General features: G+C 42.5%; 1 protein-coding gene across 2 annotated transcripts in view; it reads right to left on the bottom strand.

Moving 5' to 3' along the window:
• Window positions 1–19,535, bottom strand: part of LOC116966099 (dynein heavy chain 5, axonemal-like) — a 350,576-nt gene that overhangs the window by 214,147 nt on the left and 116,894 nt on the right. For both annotated transcript variants that reach the window (XM_033012270.1, XM_033012280.1), the window contains 4 exons: window positions 19,120–19,238; window positions 16,678–16,814; window positions 7,624–7,786; window positions 4,617–4,728 (listed from right to left, as the gene is read on the bottom strand). In XM_033012270.1, the coding sequence (XP_032868161.1) occupies window positions 4,617–4,728; window positions 7,624–7,786; window positions 16,678–16,814; window positions 19,120–19,238 (531 nt within the window). The remainder of the gene's footprint in view (window positions 1–4,616; window positions 4,729–7,623; window positions 7,787–16,677; window positions 16,815–19,119; window positions 19,239–19,535) is intronic.

The raw sequence follows: 19,535 nt of genomic DNA, 5'->3' as shown, positions 1-19,535 counted from the left end.
GAAGAGGAGGGGGGGCAGAGGAAGAGGGGGGCAGAGGAGAGGGGGCAGAGGAGAGGGGGCAGAGAGAGGGGGGCAGAGGAGGGGGGGCAGAGGAGAGGGGGGCAGAGGAGAGAGGGGGGCAGGGAGAGGGGGAAGAGGAGGAGGGGAAGAGGAGAGGGGGAAGAGGATGAGGGGGAAGAGGAGGAGGGCGGGAGAGGAGGGAAGAGGAGAGGAGGGGATGGGGGAAGAGGAGGGGAGAAGAGGAGGGGCGGGAAGAGGAGGGGGCGAAGAGGAGGGGGGGAAGAGGAGGGGGGGAAAGAGGAGGGGGGAAGAGGAGGGGGGGAAGAGGAGGGGGGAGGAGGAGGGGAGGAGGAGAGGGGGAGGAGGAGAGGGGGAGGAGGAGAGGGGAGGAGGAGAGGGGGAGGAGGAGAGGGGGAGGAGGAGAGGGGGAGGAGGAGAGGGGTGAGGAGGAGAGGGGGAGGGGAGAGGTGGGGAGAGGAGAGGGGGGGGAGAGGACATGAGGGGGGAGAGGAAAGGGGGGGAGAACCTAAAAAAACCATTTTAGAACCAAAAAAGACACATTCTGCAAGCATTGTAGAACCAAAAGAGACACTTTTTGCAAACATTTTAGAACCAATAAACACTTTTTGCAAACATTTTAGAACCAATAGACACATTCTGCAAGCGTTTTAGAACCACTAAGGACACTTACATTTGAGTAGACATGTGTTCAGTGTTATTCACAGCTCAGAGAAACATGACCCTCTGCCTTCCTCCAGCTTGCAGACACTGCTTGAGGCACACCACTTCCTGGTTTTATAGTCCCTCCCCCCTGCCGCCAGCAGGGGCAGCAGAGAGAATGGGGAATTTTGTAAAATCATTAATATCTCTGTCATTTTTCATCGACGGGAAAAATCCTCAGCACACATATGGCGGAGGGGGGCTCTGAGCAAGGTGCCCAAAAATGACGGCCGTAGGTGGCTGCGTTCTCTTGGAAATCGCAGCACAGATGGCCAAAACCGGTCAAGAACAGACTTTTAGTAATATAGATGTCAGTTTGTGGGAATAGTTTTATCATTAAATAGTATTTTAAACATGTTTAAGTGATTTTATTTTTTTAATTCTTTTCTGGGTTTTTTAATTATTCATTTCACTTTGAATAGATTTTAAAATATTTTTGAATTTCATAGCTTTGGCAAGTATAGAAAAATCACGACAACTTTGGCAGGCAGATGAAAGATGAGGCTGCGACTTGGCCACTGACAGAGAGTGAAACTGTGCAAATGAAAAGGTATACATTGTTGCAGCATTGAGAACCAATTCCACTGATGCCTCTCAGGCAAAGAATAAACTCCAATGTCTACTGATCCCCATCACATGTTTCTTTTCCCATCCTGCATCTGCTCTTCCTACACAAATAACGGGCTACCTCTGAAGGATAGACTTCTATGAGAGGCTTAAGAATATACTGTAATTAAGATTGCTTGTGAAAAATCTACTTGATGTGGTTGGTTCTTAAAGAGTTCTCATTTATGTATGGCACCAAGAGAGACACGAATAGGTGGAACAGAAAATATCGACTAAATTTTTTTGTTAGTCCTTGCTATCTCCTCCCCTTCCTCAGTCCCCCTGCTGTCTCCTCCCATCCCCCAGCCTTCGGGCTCCTCCTCCTTTTTCCTTTCTTGTCCCCGCCCCCCCCCACCCCCGATCAGTCTGAAGAAGGGTTTCGGCCCGAAACGTTGCCTATTTCCTTCGCTCCATAGATGCTGCTGCACCCGCTGAGTTTCTCCAGCTTTTTTGTGTACCTTCAATTTTCCAGCATCTGCAGTTCCTTCTTAAACAGAAAATATTGACAGATTGATGAAATGAGCAGCTAAAATTTGCTGCTGATTATGTTTTATTTTCAGGAGATTAGTATTCTCTGCTGCTCGCTCCATCCTGCTAACAGTTAGTTGTATGATTGTGCAGTGACTGGAGTAGGAAAGGGGTCACAAGCAAAAGAACTAGAGGGTCACTCTTGGCTGCTGCCGTGAGAGCCTGGCAGTGCATATTCCCCAAGGGTAAATGAGAGTTGTCAGGAAACATGGCATCGACTATCATAATATTCTTTCATGATCTGCATATTTAAGAAGTAGAATTTATTTCATCAATTATTATTTCATCAATTAATATTGAATAAATATTCACAACAGCTCATTATGGACCTATGGGTTCACCATGAGGAACTCAGCAATGCTAACAAACCGTGGTATTGGAAATATCACCTGCTCGTCTAAGTAATTTTTTTCATGAACACAGATCGTGGTGACCTCTCAAATGCTGCAGTGAACGTCAAGCTGATAAATATGACAGAAATCAGCAATGGATCAGAGGCTAGAAACTTGAGAGTTACTTTGACACTGACTTCCAGTGAGAGAGCAGCTGGGCACAAGAGCATGACCCACGGTCACCTTATAAAATGTCACAGATTTCAGTTATTGCAGCTTTCAAAAACCCAAGGCTATGAATGTAGTCTGAAGAAGGGTCCTAACCCAAAATGATACTTATCCACATCCTTCAGAGGTCCTGACTGACCAGCACATTATTTTTAAAGCTTTTGAATTGCTATGCCTGGATCTATAGGTCAAACCCCTCTATATTGGTTTGCTAACTTAACCATGTGGAGTTATTAGAAACATAGAAACATAGAAAATAGGTGCAGGAGTAGGCCATTTGGCCCTTCAAGCCAGCACCGCCATTCAATATGATCATGGCTGATCATCCAAAAATAGCATCCCGTTCCTGCTTTTTCCCATATCCCTTGATTCCATCAGCCCTGAGTTAAATCTAGCTCTCTCTTACATAGAAGCATAGAAACATAGAAAATAGGTGCAGGAGTAGGCCATTCGGCCCTTCGAGCCTGCATCGCCATTCAATATGATCATGGCTGATCATCCAACTCAGTATCCTGTACCTGCCTTCTCTCCATACCCCTTGATCCCTTTAGCCACAAGGGCCACATCTAACTCCCTCTTAAATATAGCCAATGAACTGGCCTCAACTACCTTCTGTGGCAGAGAATTCCATAGATTCACCACTCTTTATGTGAAATTCTTTGTTCTCATCTCGGTCCTAAAAGACTTCCCCCTTATCCTTAAACTGTGACCCCTTGTTCTGGACTTCCCCAACATCGGGAACAATCTTCCGGCATCTAGCCTGTCCAACCACTTAAGAATGTTGTAAGTTTCTATAAGATACCCCCTCAATCTTCTAAATTCTAGTGAGTACAAGCCAAGTCTATCCAGTTTTTTCTTCATATGAAAGTCCTGCCATCCCAGGAATCAGTCTGGTGAACCTTCTCTGTGCTCCCTCTATGGCAAGAATGTCTTTCCTCTGATTAGGAGACCAAAACTGTATGCAATACTCCAGGTGTAGTCTCACCAAGGCCCTGTACAACTGCAGTAGAACCTCCTTGCTCTTGAAAGTAATTGGAGTAAAAATTATGCAGAGATGGACAGAAAGCCTCATAATATGACCCGCTGACCCTCAGCATAGGAGCACCGAAAGGCTGCGTACACTCCCCTCTCCTTTACTCTCTCTAAACCAACGACTGCACCTCCACAGACTCCTCTGTCAAGCTTCTCAAGTTTGCGGATGACAAAACCCTGATTGGACGGATTCAGGATGGGGAGGAATCTGTCTACAGACAGGAAATGACACAGCTGGAGTCCTGGTGCCGTCACAACAACCTGGAGCACAATGCTCTTAAGACAGTGGAATTGATTGTAGACTTTAGGAGAGCTCCCCCTCCCCTCCCCCCACTCTCCATCAAAAACACCACAGTCACTAATTTAAGTTCCTTGGAACAATCATCTCCATGGACCTTAAATAGGAGGCCACCATCGACTCCACAGTCAAAAAGGTCCAACAGAGGATATGCTTCCTGCAGCAGCTGAGAAAACACAATCTACCACAGACAATGATGGTCCAGTTTTATACTGCCATCATAGAGTCTGTCCTCACCTTCTCCTTCATGGTCTGGTTTGGCTCAGCCACCAAAGCACGACACCTGGAGGCTGCAGCGAATCGTCCGATCAGCTGAGAAGGTTATTGGCTGCAACCTTCCCCCCCCCCCCCCCCCCCCCCCCCCCCCTTGACAAACCGTACACTGCAAGGGCCAGGAAGCAAGCGGGGAAGATCATCTCTGACCCCTCTCACCTTAGCCACAAACTCTTTGAAGCACTTCCATCTGGAAGGCGACTCCGGTCTGTCAAAGCCGCCACAGCCAGACATAAAAACAGCTTTTTTTCCACGAGCAGTAGCTCTATTCAACAGCCAAAAGTCTGTAGCCTCCTTTTGCTCAGGTATTTTATTTCATTCTTCACATTATAATGTTTCATTTTTAATAGTCTACTGTATATCATGTTGTTACTTGTGAGCAAAGCACCAAGGCAAATTCCTTGTATGTACACATACTTGGCTAATAACATTTATTCAATTCAATTCAATTCAAATGTATTTAATAATATCAAAATAAAACAAACATATAAAGATTGTCAATTGGACCTGTTTTTCTCTCTGAAAAGTTGATTTACATTTCTTGCTGTGATTTACCAAAATACTTCCTTAGCTTCTCAATGAATCAAAAAGTCACTCACTTTGTTAGCCATCATTTCAAGCAACGGACAAGTTTCACTGAAATCATCAATCTTCTTTTTCAAGTCATTGAAAGCTTGCCATTCCTTCAAGGCTTTGGGTAGTTTCCGTATTCTGTACACAAATAAATTAATTAAAATCATGAATATTATAGAATTTGACTTTCTAAAAGTCCAAGATATTCTTTGGAGTTTGGAATGAGTGACATTTCGGGTCGAGACCCTTCTTCAAACCGAAGAAGGGTCTTGACCCAAAACGTCACCCATTCCTACTGTCCAGAGATGCTGCCTGTCCCGCTGAGTTACTATAGCATTTTGTGTCTACCAGAAACCAGGGTGGTAGGCTATTACTAGCTGGCCGCAGTCTGCTGATCTCTGATATGCACTACTCAGCAGGTAACCCCATCTCTCCTTATCCTGCCAACTACTGTTGGAAAGTTATTTAAAACAGTTCAAAGCTTGTTTGCAATTTAAATTCAGGACTAGGTAACAGGGGATCCAACCGAGGAAAGGGAAACACAAGAGAGCAACTTAAGCTTTTTTACTTTCCTTTGTGAACCACGTGACCTACAGGAAAATGTACATCTCCCTGAGCTGTATTCCACTGAATTCCATGGCCCTATGCCCTTGGTATTTTCCAAGATACCTGAATTCCTAACCTGAGAATTGGCAGCTTGAGATCTGAAGGCTAACAATTGCTCCCCATTCATTTCTGAGATGCCAATAGCTACGTCTTTTGAATCTATTGTTGCTCCTAATGTTTAGATTTTGTACATTTCCACTGGGTTTCTCAATAATTTTAAAAACAGGTGGTTGGAAGGTAAATCCCTGGGACACTGCTAACAAACACCCATTGTGTTTTATCTTTTGGCCAATTATTTATCTATTCCCAAATTTTAATTTCAACTCTCAAGGCTGAAAGATTAACAGGTGATCTATCAGTAAACTTTATTTTCATGTACAAGGTTGGAGGATTTAACACAGCACCAAATATGCAGGGTTTTTTTTTAAAGTTCTTTTAAAATACATTTGGACAGGTACATGGATAGAAAAGGTTAAGAGGGATATGGGACTAACTTGGCTGGGGTATTTCTGTCAGCATGGACAAGTTGGGCCAAAGGTTTGTTGCTGTGCTGTATGACTCTGTAAAGCTTTATCTGATTACCCAAATCAAACTCCTCTATCAAATATCCTCCATGCTTTCCTCCAACTAACATTTTTTATAACAAAGCAAATAAGTTCTTCAATATAACTCATCCATGGCAACCGAATCCTGAACTAGTCCCATTATTCTGCATTTGGTTCATATCCCTCTACAGCTTTCCTATCAATTAATCAATCTAAATATTTTCTAAATGTTGTAACTATATCTGCCCTACCACTTTGTTCGGCAGCTCATTCCATATATCCATATACCTATTTAAAAATACTTGCCCCTCTGATCCCCTTTAAATCTTTCCCCATTCACCTTAAAACTAGACTCCTCTACCCTGGAAAAAAGACTGTGATCATTCACCTTATTTATGCATCTCATTATTCTATAAACCTCCTATAAGGTCACTTTCACTCCAGGAAAGGTAATCCCAGCCTATTTAGTCTCTCCTTAAAATTCAAGCACTCCAATCCCAGCAACATCCTTGTATATCTTTTCTCCCCTCTATTTTAAAACATTCTTCCAAGAGTATGGCAACCAGAATTGTACAGAATATTCCAAGCGCTGTCTCATCAACATATTGACAACTGTAACATGATGTTCCACCTTTTGAAATCTACACCTTATTCGATGAAGATGCGCATGCCATATGCCTTCTTCACTACCTGCCTACCCATGTAACCATGTTCAAGGGATTTTATACTTGTACCTCTCAGTCTTTCTGTCCTACAACACTCCCCAGGACCTTGTTATTTACATTGTAGGTCCTGCTGCAGTATAACTTCCTAAAATGCATTATTGCACACTAGTCCGAGTTAAGTACCATCTGCCTTTCCTTTACCTACTTTCGCAATTGATCTAGATCCTGTTGCAAACTTAGCCAACCTTCTTAACTGTCCAGCACACTACCATTGTTGTTGTCATCCACAAACTTACTAATCGTACCACCTACATTCTTATCGAAATTATTAATATATATAACCATATAACCATATAACAATTACAGCACGGAAACAGGCCATCTCGACCCTTCTAGTCCGTGCCGAACACGTATTCTCCCCTAGTCCCATATACCTGCGCTCAGACCATAACCCTCTATTCCTTTCCCGTCCATATAACTATCCAATTTATTTTTAAATGATAAAAACGAACCTGCCTCCACCACCTTCACTGGAAGCTCATTCCACACAGCCACCACTCTCTGAGTAAAGAAGTTCCCCCTCATGTTACCCCTAAACATCTGTCCCTTAATTCTCAAGTCATGTCCCCTTGTTTGAATCTTCCCTACTCTCAGTGGGAAAAGCTTATCCTATGAGGAACCAACACTGATCTCTGTAATACACCACATCACAGGCCTGCGATGTGAAAAACAACTCTCCACACCACCCTCTGATTCTTTCCATCAAGCCAATTTTGTATCCAGTTGACTAGTTCACCTGGATCCCATGTGATGTACCAGTTTAGTTTTAGTTTAAAGATACAGTGCAGAAACAGGCCTTTGGCCTACCGAGTCCACGTCGACCAGTGATCCCCACACACTAACAGTATCCTACCCACTAGTGACAATTTTACATTTATACCAAGCCAATTAGCCTTCAAACCTGTGCATCTTTGGAGTGTGGGAGGAAACCGGAGCACCTGGAGAAAACTCACGCAGGTCACGGAGAGAACATACAAACTCCGTACAGACAGCACCCATAGTCAGGATCGAACTCGGGTCTCTGGCGCTGTAAGGCAACAACTCTACTGCTGCACCACCGTGCCGTCCCATTATTGAACACTATATTCTCTGACTCAACTTAAACAATGCCAAGGACAATTGTTAAATTAAATACATTCTGTTTAGGGTCTACATACTTGTTCTGAAAATCCAGAAGTTCATTGTTGATCTTTTCAACATCCAATTCGCTCCACAAAATGTCATTGTAGCCACTAACGTTATCGATAACTGAATTATACAGACCATACAATTTCTGAAGTAATGTGAGCTCACGTTTGATTCTTTGTAAATCAGGATAATCTATTTTATAACAAAAATAAAAACATGTGCAATTTTAATTCCCAAAGCAAATAATTCAAAAGTATTTTCTCTACATATTATTAAAGTCATGGAGTCATACAGCATAGAAAGATATGTCATTATACCCAGTACTGAAATACTGAAATAAAGATTAGGATTAAAGTAGCAGTAGAGTAAAGTACAGTAGAATTATGATTAAAGTAGATTAAAGTACGGTGGCATAGTGGCACAACGATAGAGTTGCTGTCTTGGAGCGCCTGAGGACCGGTTCGATCCTGACCACAGGTGTTGCCTGAACGGAGTTGAGTTTGTACATTCTCCCTGTGACTGTGTGGTTTTTCACCGGGTGCTCCAGTTTCAAAAACAGGAAAGCAGACTATTATCTAAATGGTGGCCGACTAGGAAAAGGGGAGATGCAGCGAGACCTGGGTGTCATGGTACACCAGTCATTGAAAGTGGGCATGCAGGTGCAGCAGGCAGTGAAGAAAGCGAATGGTATGTTAGCTTTCATAGCAAAAGGATTTGAGTATAGGAGCAGGGAGGTTCTACTGCAGTTGTACATGGTCTTGGTGAGACCACACCTGGAGTATTGCGTACAGTTTTGGTCTCCAAATCTGAGGAAGGACATTATTGCCATAGAGGGAGTGCAGAGAAGGTTCACCAGACTGATTCCTGGGATGTCAGGACTGTCTTATGAAGAAAGACTGGATAGACTTGGTTTATACACTATATAATTTAGGAGATTGAGAGGGGATCTTATAGAAACTTACAAAATTCTAAAGGGGTTGGACAGGCTAGATGCAGGAAGATTGCTCCCGATGTTGGGGAAGTCCAGGACAAGGGGTCACAGCTTAAGGATAAGGGGGAAATCCTTTAAAACCGAGATGAGAAGAACTTTTTTCACACAGAGAGTGGTGAATCTCTGGAACTCCCTGCCACAGAGGGTAGTCGAGGCCAGTTCATTGGCTATATTTAAGAGGGAGTTAGATGTGGCCCTTGTGGCTAGGGGGATCAGAGGGTATGGAGAGAAGGCAGGTACGGGATACTGAGTTGGATGATCAGCCATGATCATATTGAATGGCGGTGCAGGCTCGAAGGGCCGAATGGCCTACTCCTGCACCTAATTTCTATGTTTCTATGTTTCCCCCCACATTCCAAAGACATACATAGGCTTTGGTACAATTGTAATGGTCCCTAGTGTGTAAGATAGTGCCAGTGTACGGGATGATTGCTGGCCTGCGCAGATTCAGTGGGCCAAAGGGCCTGTTTCCATGCTGTATTTATAAAGTCTAAAGTAAAGTTTGAAGTCTAGTATCATAAAAGAGAAATAAAAAGAGTCATGAAAATGAAATTAAAATTACATCTTTTTAAAAAGATCTGTAACGTTAAGGTGTCAATATAAATTATGGCTCAAGACTCTGTACCTTTGTGTGTTGAAAACCCACTTCAGAGACTTGAGGGATGATGGCTTTAAATAAGTTTTTATAATGATGGTAAATTATCAGGTTTTTATAAAAGATACTGTGGTACAATTGTGAATAAGAGCAAAAAGACTATTCTGCTCCTGATCAATATTTATCCATTAATCGACATCACAATAATGTTTAAAGCATTAACGTGGATGAGTCCCCAGGGCCTGATCAAATACATCCTCAGACATTGTAGGAAGCTAAGTAAGAAATGGGCAGATGATATTTTGGGTCAGCAGACCTTCCCTTAATAAATCCTTGCTGACTATTCAAAATTAACCTGTGTCTTTCTAAGTGTATTTTCTACAAATCCTTAACAATTGGATTCAGTAATATTCAGTAATTTGTCCACTACAGAAGCCCCACACATAACAGGCCTGCAATTAGACTACCACTTTATTTTAAAGGAAAGCACAATGTTAGAATTACTCCAATCCTCTAGCTTCAGTCCTATAATCAAAGAGACTTGAAAAACTGCAGTCTGAACCTCTGCAGTTTTCTTCCTCCATTTTTTCAATTGACTGAGAGACATTTCATTCAAGCCCAGCAATTTATCATTTTCAAGGGTAGTAAAAACCTTTTATTCTATATCTATTATTATGTATATCCCATTCTAAAATGTACACACATTTGCTTTAAAAAGCATAAGCATCATCCACCTCTATAAATGCAATCACAAATTACAAATCACAAATTATTCATTAAGGACTAGATACAGTTTCCACCTTCACACCTTCGCAGAGGTTTCATCTTTAGACATAGGTGAAGTTTTGGAAGACTGGAGGTTAGTTAATGTTGTGCCGTTATTTAAGAAGGGCAGCAAAGACAAGCCAGGGAACTACAGGACAGTGAGGCAGGTATCAGTTGTTGGAGGAGATTCTGGTGACAAAATCCACCAGTATTTAGATTGGCCCAGACCGATTCAGAACAGTCAGCATTACTTTGTGCATCCAAAATCATTTCTAACAAATCTATTGGAGTTATTTTAAGAGATCTGCAAATGGGTTGATAACGAAGTTGCTAAGATGGACTTTAGCAAGGCCTTTACGGTTAGAGAGTCATACAGCATGGAACCAGCTCCTGGGGCTCAATTTGTCCATGCTGACCAGGTTGCTCCATCTAAGCAAGTCCCATTTTGCCTGCATTTGGCCCTCATCCCTCTCAACCTCTCCTATCTGTGTGCCTTTCCAAGTGTCTTTTAAATGTTCTTAAGGTATCAGCCTTAACTACCTGTTTAAGAAAGAACTGCAGATGCACAACAATATTTCCTTTGACTCCTCCTATTTCCTCCAAATCCAAGGCGTAGCTATGGGCACGCGCATGGACCCCAGTTATGCCTGCCTCTTTGTAGGGTATGTCGAACAATCCTTGTTTAAAGCGTACCGTGGCCCTATCGCCAAACTCAACCTCCGCTACATAGACGACTGCATTGGTGCTACCTCCTGCACCCATGCAGAACTCACGGACTTCATCCATTTCACCACTAACTTCCATCCAGCACTCAAATTCACCTGGACCATTTCCGACACCTCTCTACCATTTCTGGACCTCACTATCTCCATTGCAGGTAACAGACTACTGACCGACATCTACTATAACCCCACTGACTCCCATGGCTATCTTCGTCCCACCCTGCATCCTGTAAGGACCCTATCCCATACTCCCAATTCCTCAGTCTACGTCTACTCAGAATGAGGTGTTCCAAACCAGGGCATCGGAGATGTCCTCATTCTTTAGTGAACGGGGGTTCCCCTATTCGACTCTAGATGAGGCACTCACCAGGGTCTCCTCTATATCCCTTATCCCCGGTCTCACACCCCCCCCCCCCCCCCACTCGTAACAAGGACAGAGTCCCCTTGTCCTCACCTTCCACCCTACCAGCCATCACAAACAACAGATAATTCTCCGGCATTTTCGTCACCTCCAACGGGATCTCACCACTGGCCACATTTCCTCCCCTTTCTGCTTTCCGCAGAGACCACTCCCTCCGTAACTCCTGGGTCAATTCGTCCCTTCCCACCCAAACCACCCCCTCCCCTGGTACTTTCCCTTGCAACCACAGGAAATGCTACACTTGACGCTTTACCTCCCCCCCTCGACTCCATCCAAGGACCCAAGCAGTCTTTCCAGGTGCGACAGAGGTTCACCTGCACCTCCTCCTACCTCATCTATTGCATCCGCTGCTCTAGGTGTCAACTGCTCTACATCGGTGAGACCAAGAGCAGGCCTGGCAATCGCTTCGCCCAACACCTCCGCACAGATCACATTAACCAACCTGATCTCCCGGTGGCTCAGCACTTCAACTCCCCCTCCCATTCCGAATCCGACCTTTCTGTCCTGGGCATCCTCAATCGCCAGAGTGAGTCCCACCACAAATTAGAGGAGCAGCACATCTTATTTCGCTTGGGTAGCTTACACGCCAGTGGTATGAACATTGACCTCCAATTCTAAAGGGTCTCGACCCGAAACTTCACCTATTCCTTCACTCCATAGATACTGCCTCAACCGCTGAGTTTCTCCAGCATTTTTGTCAGCCTTAACTACCTCCTCTGGCAGCTCGTTGCAGAGGCAGCACAGTGCTGAGGGACACACTAAAGCTTGGTGTCGCCAACGCCATGGTTCTGTGGGGGAAGGCGACAGTCTGGGGTCCTTCACCTACTGGACATTGGGGGGTATGGTGTGGTGAAGACGACCCTCAAAATAAGGGAAGGGATTTCACGCCTGTGGGCCACATGAGTGGCAAGGGTGTGGGGTAAAATTGTGTTTGGAGAGTGAATTCAGTAAATTGAATGTATAGCCTCCGTGAATGTCAGATGGAGTTTTTTGCACGGTACATGTATTGTATATATTTAGTACCTGAATTAAGTTCATATAGAAATTTTAAAGATATGTTTTTTTTAAAGTGGCGCAGCCTCACAGAACCAGGGACTCAGGCGCAATCCTGACCCAGTCAGCTGTCTGTGTGGAGTTTGCACTTCCTCCCTGTGACCTCTGGAGTTTCCTCAGGGTGCTTTGTTTCCTCCTACATCACGTAGAGTGCGTGTTTGTAGGTAAATTGACCTCTGTAAATTGGCCCTGGTATGTAGGAGGTGGATGATAAAGTGAAAAACAGAACTAGTATGATTGGATGATCGAAGGTTGGCAGCACTCAGTGAGCCAAAAGGCCTGTTTCCATACTGTATCTTTCAATCAGTCAATATTCCCACCACCCTCTGAGCGAATATGTTGCCCCTCAGATTCCTATTAAATCACTCCTGTCTCACCTTAAACCACTGTCCTCTAGTTAGCATTCCCCTACTCTGGGTAAAAGACTCTGTACATTCACCCTATCTATTCCCCTCATGATTTTATACACCTCTATTACGATCACTTCTCAATCTCTTGTGATCCATGGAATAAAGCCCTAGCTTGCCCAATTTCTCCCTATAGCCGAGGCCCTCATTTTTTGGCAATATTCTCACAAATCTTCTCTGCATTCTTTCCAACTTAATGACATGGCAGGCATACGTAGCGGCCCGTGATGTGTATTGTGCCTCAGGAGTCAGTGGTGGACCCATTGTTGTTCGTCATCTATGACGATGATTTGGTTGAAAAAGTACAAGGCTTGGTTAATAATTATGCAGATGATACTAAATGGGTAGACAGTGAATTTATTGAGACTGGGTGGTATGGTAGCTATATGGGACTTGGATATTATAGTCAATAGAAAAGTAGGGCTAAGGGAGTAGGTGCTACAGGCAGTATGGAGGTGGAGGGAAGACGGGAGTGGAAGTTGTATTTTTGATGAAGAAGAACATCAGGGCAGCAGCCCAAGATTAAATTACTGAGGGATTATCCAGCGAGACTTTATGGTGGAGCTGAGAAATAAGAAGGGGTTGTTCACCTTGTTGAGATTGTCTACAAATAGTCAATGGGTATTAAATGAACAATTGTGCAATGAGATTGTGGAAAGTTGCAGGAATAACAGGGTTGTCAAACGAGGAGATTTTTTTATTTCCTAATATAGACTGGCACTGCCAATGGAATTTCTTAAGTGTGTTTAGGAAAGTTTCCTCAGCAATATTTAGAAGATCCTACCAGGGAGAAGATAAAGCTCGACAGACAGTAGCATGGTAGACAGTGAAGATTATCAACAATTACAGTGGGATCTTGTTTAGCTGGGTAAGTGGGCCGACAAATGGCAAATTAAGTTTAATTCTGATAAGTTTGAGGCTTTGAATTTTGGGAAGTCAAACCAGGGTAAGATTCACAATGAGTGGCCGGGCCCTGTGGAATATTGCAGATTAGAAGGATCTAGGAGTACAAATACATCCTTGGTTGACAGGATGATGAAGAAGGCTTTTGGCATGTGGTCTTCATCTGTCAGGAAATTGAGTATAGCATTTGGACGTTATGTTACAGTTGTACAAAACATTGGTGAGGCCACACATGGAGTATTGTGTTCCAGTTTGGTCACCTTGCTTTAGGGAAGATGCCATTAAGCTGGTAAGAATATGGAAAAGATTTACAAGGATGTTGCCAGGTTTTAAGGGAGAGGTTGGCAGGCTAGGATTTATTCCTTGACAGACACAAAATGCTGGAGGAAACCTGTGGGACAGGCAGCATCTCTGGAGAGAGGGAATGGGTGATGTTTCGGGTCAAGACCCCTCTTCAGACTGATGTCAGGGGATATATAGATAAGGAAGTGTACGGTGTGAAAATAGGACAAAAGGAATAGAGATCAAGGAAAATGTAGAATAGATAATTGTTAGCTGGGAGAAGGTAACAACAAATCAAACAGAGATAAAATGTAGTCGGTGACAGTAAGACTGGTCAGAGAACTGAGAAGGGGGGAGGGATAGAGAGCGAGGGAAGGCAAAAGTTACTTGAAGTTAGAGAAGTCAATGTTCATGCCGCTGGGATGTAAGCTGCCCAAGCGAAATATGAGATGCTGTTCCTCCAATTTGTGCTGGGCCTCACTTTGACAATGGAGGAGACCCAGAACAGAAAGGTCAGTGTGGGAATGGGAGGGAGATTAAAGTGTTTAGCAACCGGGAGATCAACTAGGTTTAGGCAGACTGAGCGGAGGTGTTCAGTGAAATGATCACCGAGCCTGGGATCTCGCCAATATATAGGAATCCATATCTGGAACAGCAGATACAGTAGATGAGGTTGGAGGAGGTGAAAGTGAACCCCTGCCTCACCTGAAAAGAAAGTCGGGGTCCTTGGATGGAGTCAAGGGGGAAGGTATAGGGACCTGTTGTGACATTGGGTCTTATAGAGGTCTATAAAATCATGAGTAGAATATATAGGGTGAACGCATGAGTGGAGGAAGTGAAATTGCTAGCAAAATGGGATAAATGTCGGCGTTTTTGGAGGAGAGCCGGGCCAGCAGGAGGCGAAATAAAGAGTGAGAGGGAGGTGGGGGGGGGAAAGGATTTTATTAAAGATGTGTACAGAAAAATAACGAAATGTGATGAGGAGTGGATGAGCGAATGTAAAAGTGAAATCGCTAGCGAAATTGTAAAAATCTCGACGTTTTTGCGTGTGGTTACGGCGGAGTAACGAATCAAAATGCAAAAAAAATGACAAAGGGCAAAAAAATGACATACACCCACACACACAGAGTTTTAAAAGTATATAGATAGATGGCAATAATTATGTATCAAAAATACTAAGTCCATGAAAAATGTGATATTAAAAAAGTCATTTTTTCTTGATGTTTTCATCTTCTGAGGGCAAGAGACTCAGCCACTGCAGCATTCATTTTTAGGGCTAGAGAAGATTTTCAGTACTTATGATCACATTAAAAGCTCAATTGATCCTGATTACAATAACTATTATATTTGTCTTTAGTGCAAACTAGTGGGTGATTAGCTTGTCTTCACACAATTACAGTAACCTCTGTGTGGATTTAATTGGCAAAGACCATGCACTGTGCAGAGAAGATATCACTCATAACTGCTGCATTTCTTCTTTTAACGGTGCATCTGATAAAAATTATTATGAACATATCAAAAATATAGTACCATGGGAATGTAATCTAGAATCTAGAATCCTGTGGCCACTGTTAAAAAATACAGAATTGAGCATTTAAGACAGGGGGAAACATTTTATCTCAGTTTATTTCTAAAACCTTTGGAGCAAAGAGGTCACAACAAGCTCCTTAATAACAAGAGGAGTTGAGCATAGGAGTAAAGAGGACCTTCTGCAGTTGTACAGGGACCTAATGAGACCACACTTGGAGTATTGTGTGCAGTTCTGGTCTCTAAATTTGAGGAAGGACATTCTTGCTATTGAGGGAGTGCAGCGTAGGTTCACAAGGTTAATTCCCGGGATGGCGGAACTGTCATATGTTGACAGAATGGAGAGGCTGGTCTTGTATACTCTGGACTTTAGAAGGATGAGAGAGGATCTTATTGAAACAAATACATTCCGCTAGAGGCAGGAAATATGTTCCTGATGTTAGGGGAGTCCAGAACCCGTGGGGCAACAGTTTAAGAATAAGGGGTAAGCCATTTAGAATGGAGATGAGGAAATACTTTTTCATACAGAGAGTTGTCAGTCTGTGGAATTCTCTGCCTCAGAGGGTGGTGGAGGCCGGTTCTCTGGATGCTTTCAAGAGAGAGTTAGATAGAGCACTTAAAGATAGCGGTGTCAAGTGATATTGGGAGAAGGCAGGAACGGGATACTGATTGTGGATGATCAGCCATAATCACATTGAATGGCAGTGCTGGCTCGAAAGGCCAAATAGCCTACTCCTGCACTTATTGTCTATAAAAGAATTCCAGAGTTAATAGATACTTTTAAGGCAGATGTAGATTAAATTTTGATAAGAAAGTAAGCGTGTGAGGTGAAAAGTTATTGCCGTTAAATGGAAATATGGAACTAAAGTGACAATTGGTTGAGACATGATTTTAATAATTAACAGAGCAGCTTGAGGGGCTGAATGGCATACTCTGCTACCAACTTAATTAGTTCATCACCATTTAGGCCATTTATTTTTGAATGGAAAAGTTTATGTTACCCAATTATATCTGCAACAGCACTCCCTCCCTCCCACAGACAATGAGGGACCGTACCCGCACACACAGTCAAAGACTGAGCCACCAGGATGATCCTGAGACTGCCAGCACCTCCTCTCGAGGCAAGGGTGAACTGTAGGGAGAAGCCTGAGATTACCATGCCTCCTCCTTCGAGACCAGGTCTAAGTGGCTGTGATAAGCCCGAGATTGCCAGGACTTCCTTACATGCACCCTGACAACGAGGGACAGTGCCACCATGCGGGCCTGGACTTTATTATTACTTTCAATATACCATATCATGTGAGTTCAGCCAACTGCGAGTGTCAGTATGGTCATTGTCTAACCTGGTGTCATCCCCAACGCCACATATCAAAACACTGAAGACATTGTGGAAAGCTATATAATAGACAACTGGTACCAATAACAGGCAGCCCAAAGAGTTCTTCTCCTGCAGAATAAGTAGTAAATTTCCGCCAGAGCTCCTCAAAGTTAGCCTGAAAGATCTGCAGCCTTTCGCTAGCTTCTTGAGGTGGAAGACCTTCAGCACCGGGACCTCTGCAATGTGAAACCACAAACCACAAGGTAGTTAACTTATTTAGCAACATTTGCATTCAGCTTCCAATAGTTTGCACAATATAAAGACTAATAAACAATTCAGGAGGTTATGAATGAAAGTTTGTTTTTCATTATTAATTCATCTTCATTTTGTAGTTAAAGCAAATAATCAACAATAGAATGTTGGTGAAGCTGTTCACCTTTTAGTTGCAATGATCTTGGGGGGAAAAAACAATGTTTTTATGTTCTTAATTAAAAATGTTCTTATAGGGATTATTTCAAACCTCATGCATTATTGCCCAGTTCTGTTTAATATCTATTGGTATAATTAGTTTTTAATTCTCAATGTAATACTGTTGAAAAATGGGGGACTGCGTCCTCTGTTATGAATCAATCTTCTGAATGTGAAATGTAAAATGAATGGAGCAAGATTTCCACAGTAGAGTAGGAAGTGAATTTTACCTTAATGGTAGGGTAGGAAAAAATGGGGTTCATGCTTTTTGGATATTGAACTTGGGCTTTTGTGGAGGAAGTCGAGACCCTTCTTCAGACTGAATCAGAGCAGAGGGATATACAGAGAGAAGGTAATATAAGGTGTGAAAATGAGAAAAAGGGGATGAAGCTCAAGGAAAATGTAGAATAGATCATTGTTAGCTAGGAGAAGGTAACACAAAGCAAACAGAGATAAAACGTAAACAAGGAGAGTCAGACTAGTTGGAAGGGGGAGGGATGGAGAGTGAGGGAAGGCAAAGGTTACGTAAAGTTAGAGAATTCAACATTCATACCGCTGGGGTGTAAGCTGCCCAAGCGAATTATGAGGTGTTGTCCCTCCAATTTGCAGTGGGCCTCACTCTGATAATGGAGGAGGCCCAGGACCGAAAGGTCAGTGTGGGAATGGGAGGTGGAGTTAAAGTGTTTAGCAACCGGGATATCAGGTAGGTTTAGGTGGACTGAGCGGAGGTGTTCAACGATACGATTGACAAACCTGTGCTTGGCCACTTGTGCTTAAATAATACATAGTTCAGATCATGTGGGCCCTATTAATATTGTTTTAAAATGTATGAATCATATATTAAGATACTGTAAAAGACATGAGCAATCCTGTATGGAGCTTGTTGACTGGTTACAGATGACAAACATTAATAAACCCAAAGGAATATACAAGGTAGATTCAAAATTCATGGCATTTATGCATGTGAAAATGCAGAACTCTGTTTATCCCAAACAGAACCTAAACATCCTCTTCAGAATACCACTTCCAAGAAGAAGGGATCCTTGATGGGTCTGAAGAAAGGTCCCGATATGTAATGTCATCTATCCATTTTCTCCAGAGATGTTGCCTGACCTGCTGAGTTACTCCAGCATTTTGTGTCTATCTTTGATATAAACCAGCATCTACAGTTAATTTTTATTAGATTCTTCAGACATGTTTTCTGTTTATCATTGAGGGGGAAAACAACAAGGAGTTGTGTTTCCTTTCTTAATGTAGTGCCTGTGAAAATTGATCAGTTTTCTTTAAAAAAAATCAATTCACTACCACGCCCTATATTATGTTGGTGCAGCACATTTACTGATTCTCCAAGCAGAAGCTTTTCAATTAAAGTGCACTTCATAAATATATATGTTCACCTTTTAGTTGCAATGATCTTGGGGGGAAAAAACAATGTTTTTATGTTCTTAATTAAAAATGTTCTTATAGGGATTATTTCAAACCTCATGCATTATTGCCCAGTTCTGTTTAATATCTATTGGTATAATTAGTTTTTAATTCTCAATGTAATACTGTTGAAAAATGGGGGACTGCGTCCTCTGTTATGAATCAATCTTCTGAATGTGAAATGTAAAATGAATGGAGCAAGATTTCCACAGTAGAGTAGGAAGTGAATTTTACCTTAATGGTAGGGTAGGAAAAAATGGGGTTCATGCTTTTTGGATATTGAACTTGGGCTATCTAATAATAGTATGAGTTACATGAGTCTTTTATATCGACAGTCATTTTTCCATTAATGGAGACATTAGAGACTACAGATGCTGGAATCTGGAGCAACAAACTATCTGTTGGAAAAACTCAATGGAAAAAGGGAAATGGACAGTTGATGGTTTGGGCCTAGATCCTTCATCAGGATTTGATTAGACACACTCCAGATGAAGGGTCCCAATACAACACATCAACTGTCTATTTCCTTCCACTGATGCTGCTCAATTCATTGACTTCCTCCAGCAGACTGTTTATTTCTCAAATAATAGTTTGTATTACTAGATGTGACTCTATTTTCAATTACGTAATGTTTCCTCCAACACTTACTTTGTATCGTAGTCTTGATAAAAATTCTGAACATTGGTTTGGAAGATTTTTACCCCATCCTGCAGATCAGTCTTCATTGCAGGTTCCACTTTTAAAAGTATAGTCTGTGTCTGCACAACCTGTCACACAGAAATTGAAGACATAGCAATAAAAATGTTATATGGTTGCACTATATTTAATCCTGTATATGTCTCACCTTGGTTGAAAACACTGTAGCATATTAGTGAAGGTCAGGATGGAGTTCCACCTTTCCCTATTTGATATCTGTTAGATAGGCAAGCAATTCATTTTCTAACCAGAGACCCATCTTGGTGACTGCTCACAGAGCTCATTTTGGTGATGAATTGCCAGGTTCTATCAAGATACACAACATACTGTGAATTGACCTACATTCCTTAACTTTCCTTCAGTATCTC

This window comes from Amblyraja radiata, chromosome 2, assembly GCF_010909765.2.
Source record: "Amblyraja radiata isolate CabotCenter1 chromosome 2, sAmbRad1.1.pri, whole genome shotgun sequence".
Taxonomy (NCBI): domain Eukaryota; kingdom Metazoa; phylum Chordata; class Chondrichthyes; order Rajiformes; family Rajidae; genus Amblyraja; species Amblyraja radiata.
This window is presented reverse-complemented; position numbering and strand designations above follow the sequence as displayed.